Source organism: Barbus barbus (genome assembly GCF_936440315.1).
Source record: "Barbus barbus genome assembly, chromosome: 45".
Taxonomy (NCBI): Eukaryota; Metazoa; Chordata; class Actinopteri; order Cypriniformes; family Cyprinidae; genus Barbus; species Barbus barbus.
Genome location: NC_136723.1, coordinates 17,091,521 through 17,111,064, shown reverse-complemented (window position 1 = coordinate 17,111,064; position 19,544 = coordinate 17,091,521). Strand labels below are relative to the sequence as shown.

The window sequence follows — 19,544 nt, the reverse complement described above, 5'->3', positions numbered from 1 at the left end:
TCATTTCCTTTTAGAGATAAGCTGAGAATTAAAAAAAAAAAAAAAAAAAAGTCTGAGATCCAAAAATGAGATCGTAAACTAAAACAGACATCTGTACCTCATTCAATTAAATTGACTATCAAATCAAACTCACTGCCAATTTTCCATTATAAATTGTGATGCTAGCATCAATATATGTATATAGCCATCATGTAGTGGATTGTGGCTGAAAACACTTACAGCACTGTGAGCTCGGTGCAGGTCTTCAGAGTGGAATAATTCAGCAACTCAACGTGGTTCTCAGCAAAGTCCCTGTGAGGAAAGACAAGCCAAGGAAAAAAAAAAAAAAAAAAAAAAAAAAAAAAAAAAAAGTTAATTAAAAATACGTATAAATCTTCAGAACATGAGAGGGAGATGACGTGTACACTGACGACTGGGAAAACTCATCCCACTGCTCTGCCTGCAACAACAAAAAATTGATCAAGAGCCACAGGTGCTTGACATGAATAATCAGCTTGCCTCATGAAGGCCCACACCAAAATCATTCAGCGAACACCTCGTCGAGAGGAGGTGCCTGACTTTGATAGTACCGCTGATAGCTTTTCTCTTGGAACGGTCATACTGGACTAGCAGATGGCAAATTGTCATTCAGTGGCGAGAGTATTACAGCATGATTGAACTGCTTACATAGGTAACGTCAGAAATCACAGTGAAAGTAATAATGTCCATTGTCAGTCTCTTTCTGCACTGACTATAATTACCAGAGGGAACTGTCCACAGAAAAGCTGAAAATGAGTCCTAAGTGCTCATTATTAAGGGAGAGACACCCCAAAATTCACAAATGACACATCTGGCAAAGATACAGGCACTTTGAGAGGAGTTTTTATTGTTAACTCAAAATTTGTGATAGTCAATGGAGTTGTAGTCAGACCTTTTACTAAAACGCACAAGCAGCTTAATCTGGCCTATAAGTGCGCTACAAATGAGTGTTTGATATGCTAAAAAAAGAAAACCGTTTTGTTCTCACGAACCTGAAATACTGGCAGATCTAGATATTATGTCATCCCCAAAAGCACTCGTTGTATCACCCGGTACCTCATAAACATGACTTTGTTTCCAAGTAGACTGATAATAAACCCTGTGTGCCCTTACTCTGTGTGCTAAAATCTGCCAATCAGATTAAAGCTTGCCAGACAGAGAAAATGCTTTCCAGTTTTGTGTGCAGTATGCATCAGACGGTCAGTAATTTGGCCTGGGGGGCAGTCCGTGGGTGTCCGGTCTACGAACAATCAGGCTTGTTCATTAAGGTAATTGTTGACTATAAAACTTTAAACATCTTTAAAGCTTTTGAGTGAGTGTGGTCTTTTCTGCATGGTTCATCTAAGCAAAGTAACCGTTGACAGCAGCCTAAACTATATTAAGTGGTTTTACTTGGACAGCTGTGGAAATTCGCTAATGTGCCGACATGATTTATACAGAGAAAGATTTTGTAAATTCAAACCCACCTCATAACAAAACACTAGAGAGGATTATGAGGTATCATTTGTCTGGAGTTCAAAGACCATCGGCTAAGTGTTACAGACTCTGTTTGTTAACTTCAGAATGACCTATTCAAATAAACCAAAGAGCCTGATGATTAATATACTAGTGGACAGGCAGGAATAAACATACATACAGAGATCTACAGACACGTACACAGCTTTTAGCAAATAAAAACTTCCCAGAGAACCAAATGTTTCCAAATAAAGGCCTTATTTTTTACTCTCCCTAAACAAGATGCACATGTACACACACAGATATAAATGGACTTTAGCACTATTTAACCCTAAAAGCTTTAACACTATTAAAGTATCATACACAAACACTGGAAGTTTAGCATGTTGTCTCAAGAAAATTCAGTGAATTAGATTGATTTAATTACAGGTAGGCTTACTGTGATGCCTTATACAATTGCAAACCCAGCAGAGCTCTTTTTTATTTTCTCAAATGAGCCTTTAACATGTTGCATGTGTGCCAGAAATAAATTCACCCTCTTATGCGGTCCAAGACAGTGAATGGTTATTTAAGGCCGCATTTACACTGCATGGTTCAAGTGACCCAATTCTGATTTTTTCCTCCCATGTGGCACAGATCAGATATGGCCATGACCTTGTAAGCAGGAAAAAAAAAAAAAAAAAAAAGTTTACCGGTTTAAGTTAATGAAAATGATTCATGAACAATATTTTATATATGAAACATGTTAAACTCTAAACCTGCAAGAAAAAACAAAGCCATAAATCTAAACAAGTTGTGCTCCAAATTTGAGGTTGATATCTCAAAAAATGATCTTTCAGTAAAATTTTGTTTGGGCGCAGTACCATATTTTCCCCATTAGATGCCAGCAAAACTCTTCTGGTGCACACAGTGCTTGGATTTCTGATTTGCAGTAGTTTCTCTCTCTCAATTTTTACAAGAACACACACACAATTTTTTTATGACACATACAAACCACACTCTGACATCCATACCAACACACCTACACAATTATAGCTGCATTATTTATCCAATTGGCTCTATAATATGCAGAAGCAGAAAACAGGAATAAAGCAAGTATTTACTTTATAGACCAAACATGAAAAAAAGGCACCATCTGGTATTTTTTTTATTTTGAAGCCTTTCCAACAGAATGAAAGCCTATTAACAAAAATTGCATCATTTTACAGTTAAACGGCACTGTGATTAAAAATAGCAGTTTTAATGGGTTTCAATGGGGACATTTTTGTCCAAAAGGTGCTGTGTGTAACAATTGTGTACCTAGTGTACAATAGACTTAAAAGGAAATGAGGGTGGAATATTAATTCCAATAAAAATACACACCTGAGCCAAAATGTATGCAGTTAGCATTAACAAGCAAAATGATCAAAAAACCAAAACGGGCAAAAATGTCCATAAGGGTGCACAAGGGTTAATAGCATTAAAAAAAAAATAAAATACTGCCATTTACACTTGGTGCAAATAGCCGCTGCCATAACAAACCTCAAAATACATCATATTGCATTAAATGGAAAAATATTTTTTTCTCTTTTGTCTTCATATATTTAGAAAGGGCCCATGCACAATTGATGACAACTGGAACAGCGGAAACCACTCTCCCCTACTGAATTTTGAAAGAAACACATACTCATACAGATGATCTACTGTTTGTACACTGTTGTTTATATTAGGAAAGGTGTGGATGATTTTATTCTCCTTTGTGTATGAGGTGAAAAAAGGGTCAATAATAGGAGATACTCACAGCCAGCTGAGCAAGGGCATATGCTGACAGAAACTCGAATCAGGCAGCCACATCAGGGACGTGTTTACCATTGATCTGAAATGAATAAAAAAAAAAAAAATGTAAAATGGCAACACAGTCTTGATGTGCAGACTGCCACAGTGAGAAGGTCTTTATTGCGGAAATGTAACAACCCCCGTGCAATACTTCCACATATGACTTTCTGCCAAACTAGCAGTGTGCTATTAGGTGTCCTCTGTTTTACAAGCACAATAATCTGGAACTTGTGTTTTAAATTGGTTCTTGTAAAGAGTTCTTAATTGTCAACTAATACATTTTTTTTTAAAAATGAAAGGATGTCATTCATTCAGAAATGCCAGGAAATAAGACGTTAATCTTAAACAAGCAATACATTATTCATCTTATTTTTAGAGAACAAATTTCTGTACTCACAAATGCAAGACTAATGGAGAGCATGCACAACTAATTTACAAAGTAGTATCTTTTTAACAATAAATCATAAAATAGTTTTCTGTTCAGAGTTAGTGAGTCTTAGATTGCTTCAGCTGTTACTTGAATATCAAGGTGCCTTTCTGTTGACATATCCCTGGAAATACTTGTAACTGACAAGCGAACGCAAATGTACTGCTAATCTCAGATGTGTCATTCCAAATTGCACTGATTTAGTGCACAGTAGCAAGCATTGTAGGAAAAAAAACAAATTCTCAACTGTAACCTCATAAGACAACATTTATTCTTTCTAGTCAGATCAGAAACGGGGACAAGCTTGATTAAAATGAAATGCCACAATGAGAATGACCATAAATGTAACACACACGTTGATTTTTGTGGTTTATGGGGACTCTCCATAGGCGTAATGGTTTTTATACTGAACAAACTGTGTGTGCTATTGCCCTACACCAACCCTACATCTAAACTTAGCCCTCACAGGAGACTTTGTGCATTTTTAGATTTAAAAAAAAAAAACACCATTTAGTATGTTTTTTAAGCCTTTTGAATTACGGGGACATAGGCAGTGTCCTCATAAACCACCTTCATATTGTAATACCTCTGTCATACCCATGTCATTATACAAATTTGTGTCCTCAAACCACACACACGAACGCACGCATGCACACACACACACGGCAAAATACTTACAGAAATGTCAGCGACCTCAGACCGGTGAAAGTATCACAGGTGACACTTTTAAGTGGATTGTGATCCAATACTCTGAGAAAAATAAACAATAATACTGAAAAGTCTTTTACAAAATGTTAAGCAAATAAATACATTGATAGAATGTCAGATTTCAACTGTGTTTTGTTTTTTTTCAGGATAGAAAGAAATATCTTGTTGGCAAATCTTCTGTCAGTTAGTGCTTGTTCTAGTACTGCATACACCTGTTCAGCCTTTGTCTGTGTTTGGCAACCAACAAGCCACCCAAGAAATTCTCAGCTACTTTCTGCAAAACCACATTCTATTTTCAGAACTCTCCAGAGCCAAACTGTACTAGTCAGTGCCATTATACAGACCACTTTTCTGTGTGATTATGCATATGATTCTGATTAATTTAAGAATCTATTTACCAAGGGAGACAGTGCTTCTCCAAAACAACAACGAGAAAAAAAAAATTACAAATTATGAACAGAAATATTGAATAAAATTAAACTAGACATTTGAAATATTAAATATGACAGTGAAAAATTAAAGATGTCACATACACTAAATATGCCTATTACTGTATTGTTGTAGTTATTACTTTGATATAGAATGAAATAAATGCTTCAAAATGCATGAACTTGAGACTTTTAGCATAACAAAAATGGCTAACTGATGGTTTACAGTTGATCATGGTCTCAACACTGCACCTGCATTTATTTTGTGACTGATATTTGATGCAAAAGACTAAGCAGCCATGTTTCCTTTTCTAGCTCATTATGTGATGCTATACATACTTACAGCCAGTATAATTTGTGTAGATCTCTAAATACACCTGGTCCTAAATAGGTTATGTGGTTTTGGCTGAGAAACCTGCACAAAAGACGACATTTAATTAGGGACACAGACTTAAAATTGTCCAAAAAAAAGTTCTGTCTACGGTCAAGGTTAAATATTAAATTGTCCAAAGAATTGATTTACAGACATAAGAATAAATTGCCCTATTAGGAATCCAAATTAATATGAGCACTGTAAAACTCATTTCTGTCTCACACAAGGATTAGGCTTGTCCTTCACTTCTGAAACCAAAATAATAACCAAGCTGCTGAAAAGGAAAGACAATTACTATATTCTAGTCAAAAGGTGTTCATTTAAAGCGCCTCAAAATTAGCCAGCGAAACTTGGTGAAACTTAGCCCAACAAACAGAAAGATCTACAGTCAAAAGACGCCACAATCTCGTGCAAGGGCGGTGTAACGTGTAGTCAGACTCGAGACAAAGACAGATTAGAATCAAACAGACAGGTTTATTGCACTTATATTAATAAACAGCGGACGCAGGTGAGTAATGGCAGATGTAATGTCTTTAACTAGAATGGTGATGATACTGAGGGAGATATTCTTTGCTAGCAGGTCTTGAGAGATCGTGGGATGACAGAGTGTGTTACCAGGAGCTGATATCGGGGATCGGATGCAGGTAGGGAAACGTAACAGACACACAGGAACACAAGGAGCAGTCGAACGAGATCGGGGGAAACTTGGAGCAGGAATTCAGGTAAGTAGCTTGACATACGAGTTGAGTCCTTTTCCACAATGGAGACCAGACAATGTGCTGTGTGAACTGTGTGCTTCTTATACTGTGGTGCTGAATGACAGTCAGGTGCATGTGATCAGAACTCAGGTGATTGAGATCACTAATTGGTGGAAGAGCCTGGTGTATCCACGACAGGTGGTACATTGTTCAATATTTAATCAATGGCACAAAACAAAAATGGGGTATGCAGTTTATGCAATGCGCCATTTTGCCAAAATCTTTTTGTAGAAATCATCTTTAATAAAATTTTATAAATAATCAAAAACTTAGTTGTTAAAAATTATGAGTTTTAATGAGTTCAAAAATGTATTTATTATAAACTTAGTACATATCAACCGCTCAGCCTCCCACACATTACTGTCACAAACCAGACAGTCACATGACCAAACTGAATAGAGAAAAGGAACGTTATGGGGCGCAGAAAATAAAAGGCAAAGGGGAAAAGAAAAACAATGCATTAAAGGGTTAGTTCACCCAAAAATGAAAATTAGTCCATGTTTTACACACCCTCAAGCCATCCAAGGTGTATATGACTTTCTTCTTTCAGATGAATCCAGTCGGAGTTATATTTAAAATGGTCCTGGCTCTTCTAAGCTCTATCATTGCAGTCAGTGGGTGTTTCTGTTACCCAGTCCAAAACACATCAAATAAAGTGCGCGAATCCATAAAAAAAAGCGCATCACTTGGCTCTGGGGATGAATAAAGACCTCCTGTAGCAAATCGAGCTTAGAAGAGCCAGGACAATTTTTTATATAACTCCAATTGGATTCGTCTGAAAGAAGAAAGTCATATACACATAGGATGGCTTTATGGTGAGTAAATAACAGGATCATTTTCATTTTGGGTGAACTAACCAGGAGAAGATTTGAGAGAAGATTTGCGCGTGCCATTCCTATCGTGAAGCTGATGGTAAAATATGCGATCTATTTGAATTCTATTGAGAAACTGCCACTTTAAAATGCTATGGAGAAAGTTGAACATTATCTAAAAAAAGGCACAAACTAAAAAGACTGATGAAAAGAGGAGAAAACATAATCTTGCACCAGCATTAACATAATATTAAAATATTTTTAAACTACTCATGACCACCTTTACTATAATTTATCACGTTTTACTGTAGGCTTATTTATTGTGATAAATTTAGTCTAACTTGTAGAATTTGTATTAGGTAAACTGTTAAGGGAATAGATTTTTCCCTAAAGATTTATATTACAAATGTGGCATGTTGTAGCTATTGTTTCTAAAGGCTGTTGTTTCTCATAACAAATACAATATAGATTAATAAAAAAGTCATTATTGGCCTGGTAATGATTAATAGGCTAGCAAATTCTACAGTTAAGAACTATGCTACTTTATCATAAGACCAAGTACAAGTCAGAATCGAGAGCCTATGGGTTCTAATGATGAGTGATGGAAAAACCTGGCCATCAGATATTCCAATGATGGCACAGATTAAATCATTAAGAGCCTGATGAACTGTTAAGGAGTAAGAAATAAACAATATCAATAGAAGAAAATGTTAGATTGACTTCCCATGGCGTGTTGAATTAGAACATTCTGTTAAACTAGCCTAAGTGTCTAAATAATATAAAACACATTATATATCCTATGTAAACAAGTAATTGTAGCCTACTACTTTATTGCAGTTACGCAATCAGCCAACTTTGCATGTGTGGTGGATAGCACAAAAGACCATTTTTCAAAAATAAACATTTAAGCAAACAAACAAATAAATAAACCTTAAGAGGGAGCATGGCCCGGGGTCCACTTCAACCCCCCCAATGTTCAAACCAAAACTACGCCCTTGGAACTAACCCTTTAAAATGAGGACAGCAATGTCCAAGTTAACAAACAGAGACTGGTAAGCTTACCCTATAATTTTTTTTCATTGTCATTCAACATTTAACGTTGTTGCCTGAGGGCAAAGTTAATAACGATAATAACAGCTAATTCCTGAGTATCTCTATTGCTCCAAAAAAGTTTACGATATGTTTGTGAATGGATGGGCATTTGATTTACATTTGAGAGAAACTGAGAAGATGGTTAACAAGGACACAAAACAAGTCAGCTTTCGCTGAAAATTCCCATTTTGAATTCAAAATAGGCCATCTGTGTGATTCACATTTATTAAAACCTTTTTGCTGAACTTTGACAAAAAGACAACAAAATACATAAACAAAATAACGGTGTGTCTTTAAGAGCCCTCTTTTGAGCAGAACTACTTCCTTTTTCCACGGATTCAAATGTAAATTTGACAGTTTAACAGCTGAGCCCAAGCCTCCGTTATTAATTTGAAAACATCACTTTAGATTTAGTAAAGAAGGAGCGTTGAGTTGCTTGAAAGCTTATTGTATTACTGTATTAAAAGCTTGCTGTATTATCTCTTTAAGACAAGTCATGTCACTCATAGACATATATAGACGCCCTATTCGACCGCTCCAGGCACGTACATGCGGCCGCCATCTTGCAACGGTCCACTTGATGTCATTCACCATACTGTAGGTTCGCACAGAGCCGTTGGGTTCGCAGACCATCAGCTGTGCAGGATTGTGGCATCTTTCGAATATTCAGTGATTACTATGGTGAATGACGTCAAGTGGGCCGCTACAATATGGCGGATGGCTTACATATAGCAAAGACTATAGAATACCTTATAAATTTCATTTTACAAAACACCAATGAAAACAACTGTCATAAATGTTGTTTCTTTTGCTCAAATAGCATATTAAAAAGGTTATTTTTCAGGCTAGATCAGCCAGTGCCCATGCGCAGTCCTAGGTGCACGTCTCAGAATGCTTACTGTTTCTATAGCAACCATCAGTGATGCGCTGACTTTACCGATTAGCGATTGGCTCTTTCTTTCAGAAGGCGGGTCTTCCTGCGATTGAGCAGCCATATTAAGCATTGCATTTTCCCATCAATTTTTCATTGCTTTTTTCAAAACTATACGAGTGACACGTCTTGGGTATTCTATAGTCTTTGATTATGAGAGAAAGATGGACTGGGTGAGTGTGATTACCTGGCTACATCTGATACAGCATTGAATTTACATAAACATTAGATTTTGCCAAAACTATCTTCTCTGGAATAAATAATAGATTAATGAGACCAAAGACAACTGTTAGATTTACCCATAACAAATTATATCTCACGTGTACTATAGATACATCTCGGGCAGCTTCATGAGCGCAGAACGGCCGCTGACCATCTGGAGCTCACCTGTCCGAAAACGTAGACGCAAATTTTCAAATAGACGTTATCTTTATATTTGAACTTTAAACAGGTACATTCTTGCCTGAAAACCTCTTGAAACTACATTCCGTGACACAAAAACAGTAATATTTATAAAATGATACTGGATTTGGGTGTCCGCAGTGACACTCACTATAAGAAGTACCGCAAGCGGAGTGATGCGGTTACAAACTGTGAAACAGCTGTTGGAGTTCTGATGTAATATCGCACTCTTACCAGCCAATCAGATTCGAGGACCAGAAATAACCGTTGTTTAAATATATATATGTACTCATGACCACACACTCTCTTTTCATGAAGGAGCAGATGCTAATAAAAGTGAATGAAATTGCACTGATCATTAACATCAAAACAGAGTCGATATTTATCATCTTTTCAAAAAGCTGATCTAAAGTGACCGAGAAGAAAAGAGAAGAACTCACAGTTTTTCTAGAGTGAATAGTCCACTGAAGGCACGGCTTGAGACCATCTGAATTATGTTGTTCTGAAGAAACCTGCTCAAAAAGAAAGTTGGAACAAGTAAGCACTAAAAATATTAATGGATACTATTAATCAGTTGTGGTTTGGATACTCTTTTGGACATCTCACACCATAAATGGCCAGATATTCAGCTTTAAAATCTAAAAAGTTGCTTTGTACAGATTTTAACCAAAGCCAGATGCTAAATAACCATTCTAGAACAGAGTCAAATCCAAAACTTTGTGTTTTTACAACTCATCATAATACTGTACACTTATCATGCTGTTCACTGTAATGTCTTAATGTTTTTTACCAAATAAATACATTTTATGTAAATTAATACCTCATTTTTATAAGCCTCATTTATAATGTTACTACAGTGGGTGGACTGAGACTATTATATTGTTTACCTGTCATCATACAGACATCATTTTCCTTTTACCAGGCTCTCAATGATTGAAATACAGTCATCTTAGATATTTTGAAGGCAAACAAGGCCATAAGGCATTAGAACATTGAGTCTTTGAGTTTAAATCCACTGCATGTTCTGCCAACTGTTTTCTTCCCTTTCTTTCACCAATCAAATGCACTGGGTTTTCATTTACACATTTGAAGTTTACAGATTCTTAGTCACACGTGTGAACAACACAACACTGACGTCTTCACTTCCAGGTAAAGAAGCTGTCAATCAAAACCTCACTAGCCAATGAGAACCCACCTCTGTAAGCCCTGCCCCCACAAGAGGTTTGTGCCAGAATGCTGAATGAAAATGTCAGAACCTCAAAATGCAGCGGCAGCAAACATTGCAGTGAAAGTTACTCCAGTCTTGACTGCGCTGTTTTTTTTTTTACTGGAGTGAACTGAACTGCCTTTTTATTTTAAACAGAATGTATTGTACATTCAAAGCATATAAATATGTTTGAATGGCAGTAAACCCTCCAAAATTAAAACTCAGTAAATGGTCTCTCTTCCAAATCTTATTACTTTAATTTGAAAGAAGGTTGATAATCTTATCTGCCACTTTTATTTTTTTCTTGGGTGCAGAAGAGCTTAAAAAAGAATGTATAGTTCAAGTGAAATGAGATCAAAAGCATCCTCTCGATTCAGAGGATCCTGGGAGGTACACATTGACCCAGTGAGAATACCTTACCTTACCTGCAAACATCATCAGCCATCACCACTTGCTCCCAACAAGGGGAAGGGATATTTAGCAATGGGAAGCACTGAAGCATATGATGTTTAAACACAATTATTTGGACACTTAAACGTTTGTGTTATTTAATACAATAATATTTACACAAATTAAAGGAACAGTTCTCCAAAAAATTTTATTTACTCACTCCCTGGCCATCAACGATGTAGATGAGTTTGTTTCTTCATTGGAACAAATTTGGAGAAATTGTGCTCATCATTGGATTCTCTGCAGTGAATGGGTGCCGTCAGAATGAGAGTCCAAACAGCTGATAAAAACATCACATCAATAATCTGTATAAACTGTGTGTTTGTAAGAAACACATTATAAAGATGTTTTAACTTTAAACAGTTGCGCCAAGACAAAGAACAAGGCCATAATCCATAATAAAACTTCCTCTATTGAAAAAGTGCATCCGCATTGTCTTCACACACCAAAATCCACAAACACATTTATTGAGAACTGTTTGAAATGTATTTGTTGTTTTTGTTTGTAAACTGTGCATATTTCTCTTCTGATTCAGATTAGATTTTTTTTACTGGAGAAAGCAATATTATGGATAGGACTCGTATTTTAGCTAGAAGCAACGTTTTGAAGTTATAAATGTCATACTTATGAATTTATTACAAATGCCCAGCTTTTCACTTCACAAGACATTATTTGATAGACTGTAGTTGTTGTGATGTTTTCACCCATTCACTGCAAGTGATGTTATGCTAATTTTCTCCAAATGTGACCCTGGACCACAAAACCAGTCACAAGGGTCATTTTTTTTTTTTTTAATTGAGATTTATACATGAACAAATAAGCTTTCCATTAACGTGTGGTTTGTTATGATAGGACAATATTTGGCCGAGATACAACTATTTGAAAATCTAGAATCCGAGGGTGCCAAAAAATAAATAAAATCTAAATCGCCTTTAAAGTTGTCCAAATTAAGTCCTTAGCAATGTATATTACCAATCAAAAATTAATTTCTGATATATTTACGGTAGGAAATTCATGAAACATGACTGTCACAATCTGCTACTATGGTGTTGGAAACGAGGAGCGCGGAGACAAGGGCGATTCAGAAACAAGCTTTATTATTCCACACTGGGAAACACAGGGAAGCCAGGAGTCAAACACACAGCACAGGGACGTTTAGACGTATAACAGCAGACCAAGAAAACTAAACACAACGCTCTTTAAATACACTACACACAAGGACTAAACGAGACTGATTAACAAGAAACACCTGGAATCAAATCAACACAAATGGAAACAGGAACAGGAAGAACCAAATATGGGCTTGGAGGGAGAAAACTAGATAATTAATCAAACACAACTGAAACAGGAGGGAAAATAAACTAGGACAGGGGCATCACGTTGAGACAGAAAATAAACTCAAAACATACTGAACATGTGACAATGATCTTTACTTAATATCCTAATGATTTTTGGCATAAAAGAAAATTCTATAATTTTGACCCATACAATGCATTTTTGGTTATTGCTAAAAATATACGTTCTACTTGAGACCTGGGTCACAAATCTGTTTCTCTATCTTGGATGGCCTGAGAGTACATTTTCAGCAAACTTAAATTTTTGCGTGGACCACTCCTACTGCTAATTCTAACATTAATAAACAAAAAGTGTCCAAATATTTGGAGACACTAGGTCTCTAAAATTCCCTTGAATTTGCACATTTCTGACAACTTCATAATGTTGTTTAAGTGATCAGATCACAAAACTCAAAATTAGATTTTAATACTAAATTTAACTGGGATCTATATATCCCTATTAATTAAGTGGCAAAAAATAAAAGCCAGAAAAATCTAAGATATTCAGATAAATAGGCCTAAACTGCTGTAAAAAGCTAAACAAAGAGGACATCTGTCATTAGACTGGCTTAACATTCCACAGATGGTCCCAACAGCCCTTCACTGTCCCTTTTATAGTCTCGTAAAAAAATGCATTAGTCTGTGGCTTTAGGGGTATTTTATCCTCATCACCACATGTCGCTGCAAGTTTTTCCTCATCATTGTTCAAAATTATGATGTGGATAATAAACTGTGCTTTATGAGAGGGTATCAAGTATGAGTTGTACCCAGTACTGAATGTGCGTTTGGAGTTATGTGCTTCAAGATGTGGCAAAACAAAATACTTCATCAAAACACTATCAAAGAAAAGATTCTCAGTTGATAGACTGACTGAGCCATAAATTAACTGTGTCCTTCGTCCTGAGTTTAAAACATTTTTTTTAAATTACTTATTTTCTCTGAGATGGTACTCAAATCTCACTCAATTCATTTTCTCTCACTTGACATCACAGATCTCTGTATGGGACATCTGTGTGCCAATCAATGAAGCCATATATTCTGTAGACACCTTCTGCAGGCCCATTTCAACTATTAGATAGGGTGGATAAAGTTTGTTGTCAGCTCTAGGCGTTGTCTAGCCAGTGGTGTCTCATCTCTTTATTTCTGCACAATGAATCAGAGGCCTAACACACAAACGTCTCATCACTCATATCAATCAAAAATATCCACATCAATTGGTGCATATCTCACACTGTGCATATGATCTTACAGGGTATAACAAATGCATAATTCTCTTGGTGTGTATGTTAAATCATAAAGAACTCAAATACATGATGAAATAGTGCATGTTCACTATAGCCAATCAACAGCAAGCAGTAGGATTAAATCAGCTTGACTCACCAAATGACATTCATTTGAAAAGTATGCAGGAGAATCAATTATGCAAACTTGTTAGTGCCTTTACAGTCAAGATATGGATGCCCATGAATCAATTGAAATGAAGCATAATGAAGGTGTTCAACCTCTGACCCATGAAATTTCATTTTAAAATGTTTGTCGTTTTCAACATTTTTCCTGATATGGAGAACCCTTTTTCATCTGAGCTTATCTGAGGTGGCAAAAAAGTACAAATCTGGATGAGAAAATTATTAACTGCACAGACATAAAACAAAACAAATCAAACATTATGAAGTGTGTGACGCTCTCATTTTTAGCTGATTTTAAAAATTAATAATTCAGTTTTGTCTTGCTTTCCAGAAAAAATATTTAAGAAAAATGAGAAGGTAAAACTTATTTTAAGAGAGCATAAACCTCGCCAGTATAAAATATTGTTCATCCGCTCAATTCAGAACAAACTGAATTATGAATGAAGGTCTGAGCAGTAGATTGTGTAGCCAGGAGGCTGTACTGTCCAGTGGCCTAAAAGTCTTATTATAAGAGGTTGCATGGTTGCCAGCAGATGAGTGAGATATTGCACTCGTTTCCCTCAGACAACCAGGGTTTCAAGACGTAACCTAAAGTTCTCAGAGCTGAGATATTTTGGTTAATCAGATATTGGAAGTTTCACAGCCTCCATAAATGTAGGCGTCAGCAGGACCTGGCGACATACAGCAAGTGGAAAACTTTTTAAATGTCTCCAAAAACATTGGCCGAAGACTTTAGGCAAATACAATAATCCAACAGTCTTAAATTTATAGTATAGATGATGTTAACTCAATAGGAATGCAAATGTTTCTTTTCTTTTCCCTTCTTACTACAGATACCAGTAAACACTGAAACCTTTATGTAAAATATGAACCAATTATCTGACTTGTCTTTGTCATCCATGGCTGATTCTGATTATGATGGTGCACTTTTACACTTAATTAAGTGATACTCACAGCCTCTGCAGATGTGTGTATTTGGAGAAGATGTAATCATCCAAATTCCTAATCCTATTGTTCTTCAGAGACCTGTAAGTTATAAAGCATCAAATTACAAACAACACAGCATTACAGGCGTAGTTCATCTGAGAAAGGAAAATCCTTTTACTTTAATAATGTTGTTCAAAATCATTTGAATTAGCAAAAGTCATGATTAATTTGTTTGAGAAACAGGCCAATATGTAAGTCATTAGCTCCTCCAAAATCCTCTCCACTTTGAGCTTTCAAAACTCATTCCAGACTCCGATTCATGATTTTGAGAACTCACTTGAATCCTTCAGTACTCTGTTTGTATAGAAAAGAAAGAAAAAAACCTGGCCATTTTAAATATCTCCTTTAGAGTTCCAAAGAAAAATCACACAGGTTTTGAAGAATGTGCGTCATTCAAGAGTAAATGAAGAACAGAATTGTAATTTTTTTGGGGGTGAATGGTCTCTTTAAGGAGTCTTTTCATACCAAGGATGAAATAATGTGGTTTTCCTGGATACAAATTAGAAACCACTGATATGAATGATCTAACATTCCTTTTATTTTCCAACAACATCCCCAGAATCCAAAATAATCCCCAGAATCCAAAATAATCTCCAGAATCTTTATTCCAAAAATCATAAATTATCAATAAATGCCTGTTCTGCCCTGTTTATCTCAAATGATCTTCAAAGTCCAGATCAAAACAAATCAAGAGTATATCTCATGCAGAACAATCTAAACATAACCAAAACCACCAAACAAAATAAAATCCAACCTTTCAAGCAGGGTGCATAATTTTTCTTATGTCTGGTAAATGTTAAGTGCAAAGAAGCTCTTTATCTCGTTAAGCTTTATGGCTCCGTGATGAAGCTCTAGGTCTCACTGATGTCAAATTTGTACTCCCACAGATTAATAACCTTTTGTGGGAGCACAGTAGTAAATCCCTGCAGATGGATCCCAGCTCCATGTACTTACAACCAAGTCACATTGGAGGAGAGGACAGGTACAACATGCAGGTTCACGTCAACACATTCCACCTCCGTCTTAATGCAGTCACAGCTCTCCGGGTACTGCTGCACAACTGTACAAGATCAATAAAAACACATACAATGATTCATTATAGTAATGCATAATTATTACATCTACTACACAAAGCTAAAAAAAAAACTAAAAGATGTATTGCATTATTGTTGGTTCTTTTGTTCCTGTTAAGTTCTGACAGGAATACATACAATATATTGTCAATGCAGCATTTCTATTATCATTTCTACCAATTAAGGTTGATCCAACAAACATATTAGATTTGTATTACTGCATTTTGCGTTGTTCAAATTAGGCCTGCACTGAAAAAACTTCTTGTTTTAGTTCCTTTTCAAATATCTTTTCCTGTCCCCTCACTCTCTTTTAAAACCTACCATTTTTAACTAAACATTTTTATATTTAAGAAATACATTTTGTGTATCATTTTATATCAGTTTAACTATTGTTTCCATTAAATTCCATTAATCTTGTAGGAGTCATTCAACTCCAAAATGGGGGGGGGGGGGTAGCCAAGAATGCATAAATATTATATGATATATAAATATAATTATGATCTAGTTACACAGAATGAGTGACAGTACTCAAGTTATTTAATTAAAAAAATAATAATGCAATATTTAAAATGTACAATATTTCTTCAAAAATCATAATTTTAGAGGGGAAAAAGAATAAAGCCTGGATAAAATGACAACTTTAAGATCAAAAGATCTCCGCAAATGCAGCAGCAGTAAGCAATAATTCTACTATAGTTCATGCATGCTTACGTGCCTTTCAGCAAATCAGGCGTCACCTAATTAATATTCACAATCCATGTACGTAGATGCTTAAATTTATAAAGTATTCCTAATTTGTAAACTGCTTTGGATAAACGCATCTGCTAAATGAATAAATGTAAACGTCTAAAGTTCCCCACATTTTCAAGTCAGTATTAACCTCCTAGTAAGTACAAAAATTTCAAGGCCAAGGGATTTTGAAAGCTAATAAATTTCCAACCATGTGCTTCTACAAAATCGTAAAACTCATGCAGATTTACAACACATTACAATAAAAGCAGCCTATAGGATTTCTGACTTCAAAAGTATCCTGTAGACTTGAAGCCTAAGGCTATAAATTTATCAAAAACTCTGAAAGATGAAAAAAATCTAAGTCTGGCCCTCACATGGAAGTTGCAGCAGCATTTTGAACAATTTTTTTTTTGGATGAGCCTAGCACTCATGCTAATCTATGTATTATCTTTTCCAAAGGAAATCGGATCAAGACCGGGACACATACAGCAGTCATTCGGAAGGTCCTGTGGCTCTGCCTTTTTAATAGTGCGATCAAAGATATCCGCCCATCCGCTGTTGTCCCCTGCAGAAAGTGAAAGCAAGTCTTTGTATGAGAAAGTATCAATCAGAAAGAACTGTAACAATATTAAAGTATCACTTTAAAGATATAAATGACCTTTGTGGTCTAATGGTCTATATGAACAATGCAGTGCTAATTGACATGGCATTCATTACAGTATAGAAACTATTCTGCCTCATGGGACAAAAAAAGTGTTTGTAGTATTTAAACAAATCATTATTGTTGGTTATTGTCCAGCAGTGTATCTGATTTCTAAAAAAAACAAAAACATTTATTATTATGATGTTGAAGACAGCTGAGTAGAATTTTATTTATTTTTTTCAGGTTTCTTTGAATAGAAAGTTCAGAAGAACAACATTTATCTGAAATGGAAATCTTTTGTAACATTATACATGTCTTTATCATCACTTTTGATCAATTTAAACCATCCTTGCTAAATAAAACTAATTTCTATCATTTCTTTTCCAAAATAAATAAAATAATAATGATAATAATACTGACTCCACACTTTTGAATGGTATAGTGTATAATGTTACAAAAGCTTTTTATTTCAGATAAATGCTGATCATTGGATCTTTCTATTCGTCAAAGAATCCTGAAAAAATTACTCAACTGTTTTAAATAATTATAATAATGAAAAAAATGTTTCTTGAGCAGCACATCAGCATATTAGAATGATTTCTGAAGGATCATGTGACTCTGAAGCATCATGTGACTCTGAAGCCTGGAGTAATGATGCTGAAAATTCCGCTTTGATCACAGAAATAAATTACATTTTCCAATATTCAAATAGAAAGCAGTTGTACATAGTTAAACTGTATTTTGGATTAAATAAATTCAGGCTTGGTGAGCAGAAGAAACATATCTAAAATAAAATATATATTACATTACATTTCTGTCCCACTCACTTCTGAAATGATGGCTACGCCCCTGGAGACATGATATCAAGGTTGAATAAACCTCACCTCCTAATTCAAAGTGGAATCAATGTTGATAAAACTGTTTCAACTGTAAGGCTAATGATACGTGCAGTAACATTTTGAGGAATGATGCCAGGCAACTTTGGCCGTCGACGGGCAACCAGGTGAGACGCAGGTCAAGACTGATCTAAAGTATCCAGATAGAAATTTGTGACCCATTCTTGGTAAGAAAGTGCCCAAGCAAAATTGCTCAGTTGCCCCATGTATCATTAGCCCAAGTCTGAACACTAAATCTTCTACATATTTTAATAGTCTAAAATGCTTTAGAATTGAGAACTGCTTTAAGTACAGTACATCTATTAATGTACATCTAACAGTACATCTATCTATAATTTCATCCAGTTATTATCAGCAAAGTAAAAGAGACAGATAAATGTGGTCTCACCGCAGTGTTCCTCATCTGCTCCGTTCTTGCAGTCCCTGTGGCCATTGCACTGAAGGACCTGGGGCAAACACACACTTATGTTTCCACAAGGGAACTGACCCAGAGGGCAACTTTCTGTCACTGCCCTGCCAGCCATCATGGATTCTGCTGCAGCGATAAGAAGAGGGTAAAGAAGGAAGAGAAAGAAAAGTTACAACATCTCCCAGTTCAAAAAGGATATTGGTAAAAAGCTCTTTAAATCACCACAGTGCTTTGTGCTTCTGTCAGGGCAAAGTAAATGACTGGAAGAACTCCAGCAGTGTTAGATGGAAAGCATAAGCCAACAGACAAATGTGGACCAAAATACAGCAGTTTTATCGAGTTCGTCCTGGAAATTGTATTCTTCTCCCTTTTGAAAGTTGATAAGCATATTTATTTGATCATCTTAACATGTACGTTGATGGCTCTAGATAAAGTTTTTATTTTTTATTTATTTTTTTCTATTTGCTTATACTTGTTGAACCATTTAAAGCTTGGATTGCCTTATGTTCATGTTGTTTTTAATATTTGTTTTATGCTTGTGAAGCACTTTGAGTTGCATTTTATGTATGAAAAGTGCTATCCAAATTTATCATTATTATTATTACAGTAAATACATCGACATGAAAAGCGATCACACACAGCGTGTGATAAGGCTATATTTTGTAATTGGAAAATATGATGTCTGTGAAGATGGGGCTCCCTACTTCACGCAATTCTTCTTCGTTCCATTTGACGTGACAAAGAGAGGCCAAAGTGCACAAACAAAACATTCTGTACAAAGGCTCTGTCGCAATAGAAAAACTTGCAGCTTAATTTTGCATAAATACTCTCGTTTGTGATCTTTCTTATTGGCTCTCACTAACACCCATGACAAAGTGGATTTGTGATAAATTGCGAGGGTGGTTGGCTTTCCCGACGCATAGATTTATGACAATGACATGACCTGGTCTCTGACAGCCTTATACAAGAAATACGCTGTTCTAAGGCATTGGTCCCAAACTCAATTCCTGGAGGGCCACAGCTCTGCACAGTTTAGCTCCAACCCTAATCAAACACAACTGATTCAACTAATCAAGGTCTTCAGTATCACTAGAAACCTCCAAGCAGGTGTGATTTGGAGCTAAACTCCACTGGTCTAAGGGCTATTTCACGAGTTCACAGCATATTTGGCGTGCTGTCCAGGGAGAG

The 19,544-nt window shown here is 35.8% G+C and overlaps 1 protein-coding gene across 1 annotated transcript in view; it reads right to left on the bottom strand.

Moving 5' to 3' along the window:
- The window catches only part of LOC306863971 (relaxin receptor 2-like), a gene marked incomplete at both ends in the record, with an annotated part of 43,717 nt that overhangs the window by 12,460 nt on the left and 11,713 nt on the right, over window positions 1-19,544 (bottom strand). Inside the window, 9 exons of the mRNA XM_079407604.1 lie at window positions 220-291; window positions 3,254-3,328; window positions 4,394-4,465; window positions 5,195-5,266; window positions 9,660-9,731; window positions 14,571-14,642; window positions 15,558-15,663; window positions 16,896-16,973; window positions 18,336-18,479. Coding sequence (XP_079263730.1) covers window positions 220-291; window positions 3,254-3,328; window positions 4,394-4,465; window positions 5,195-5,266; window positions 9,660-9,731; window positions 14,571-14,642; window positions 15,558-15,663; window positions 16,896-16,973; window positions 18,336-18,479 — 763 coding nt within the window. The remainder of the gene's footprint in view (window positions 1-219; window positions 292-3,253; window positions 3,329-4,393; window positions 4,466-5,194; window positions 5,267-9,659; window positions 9,732-14,570; window positions 14,643-15,557; window positions 15,664-16,895; window positions 16,974-18,335; window positions 18,480-19,544) is intronic.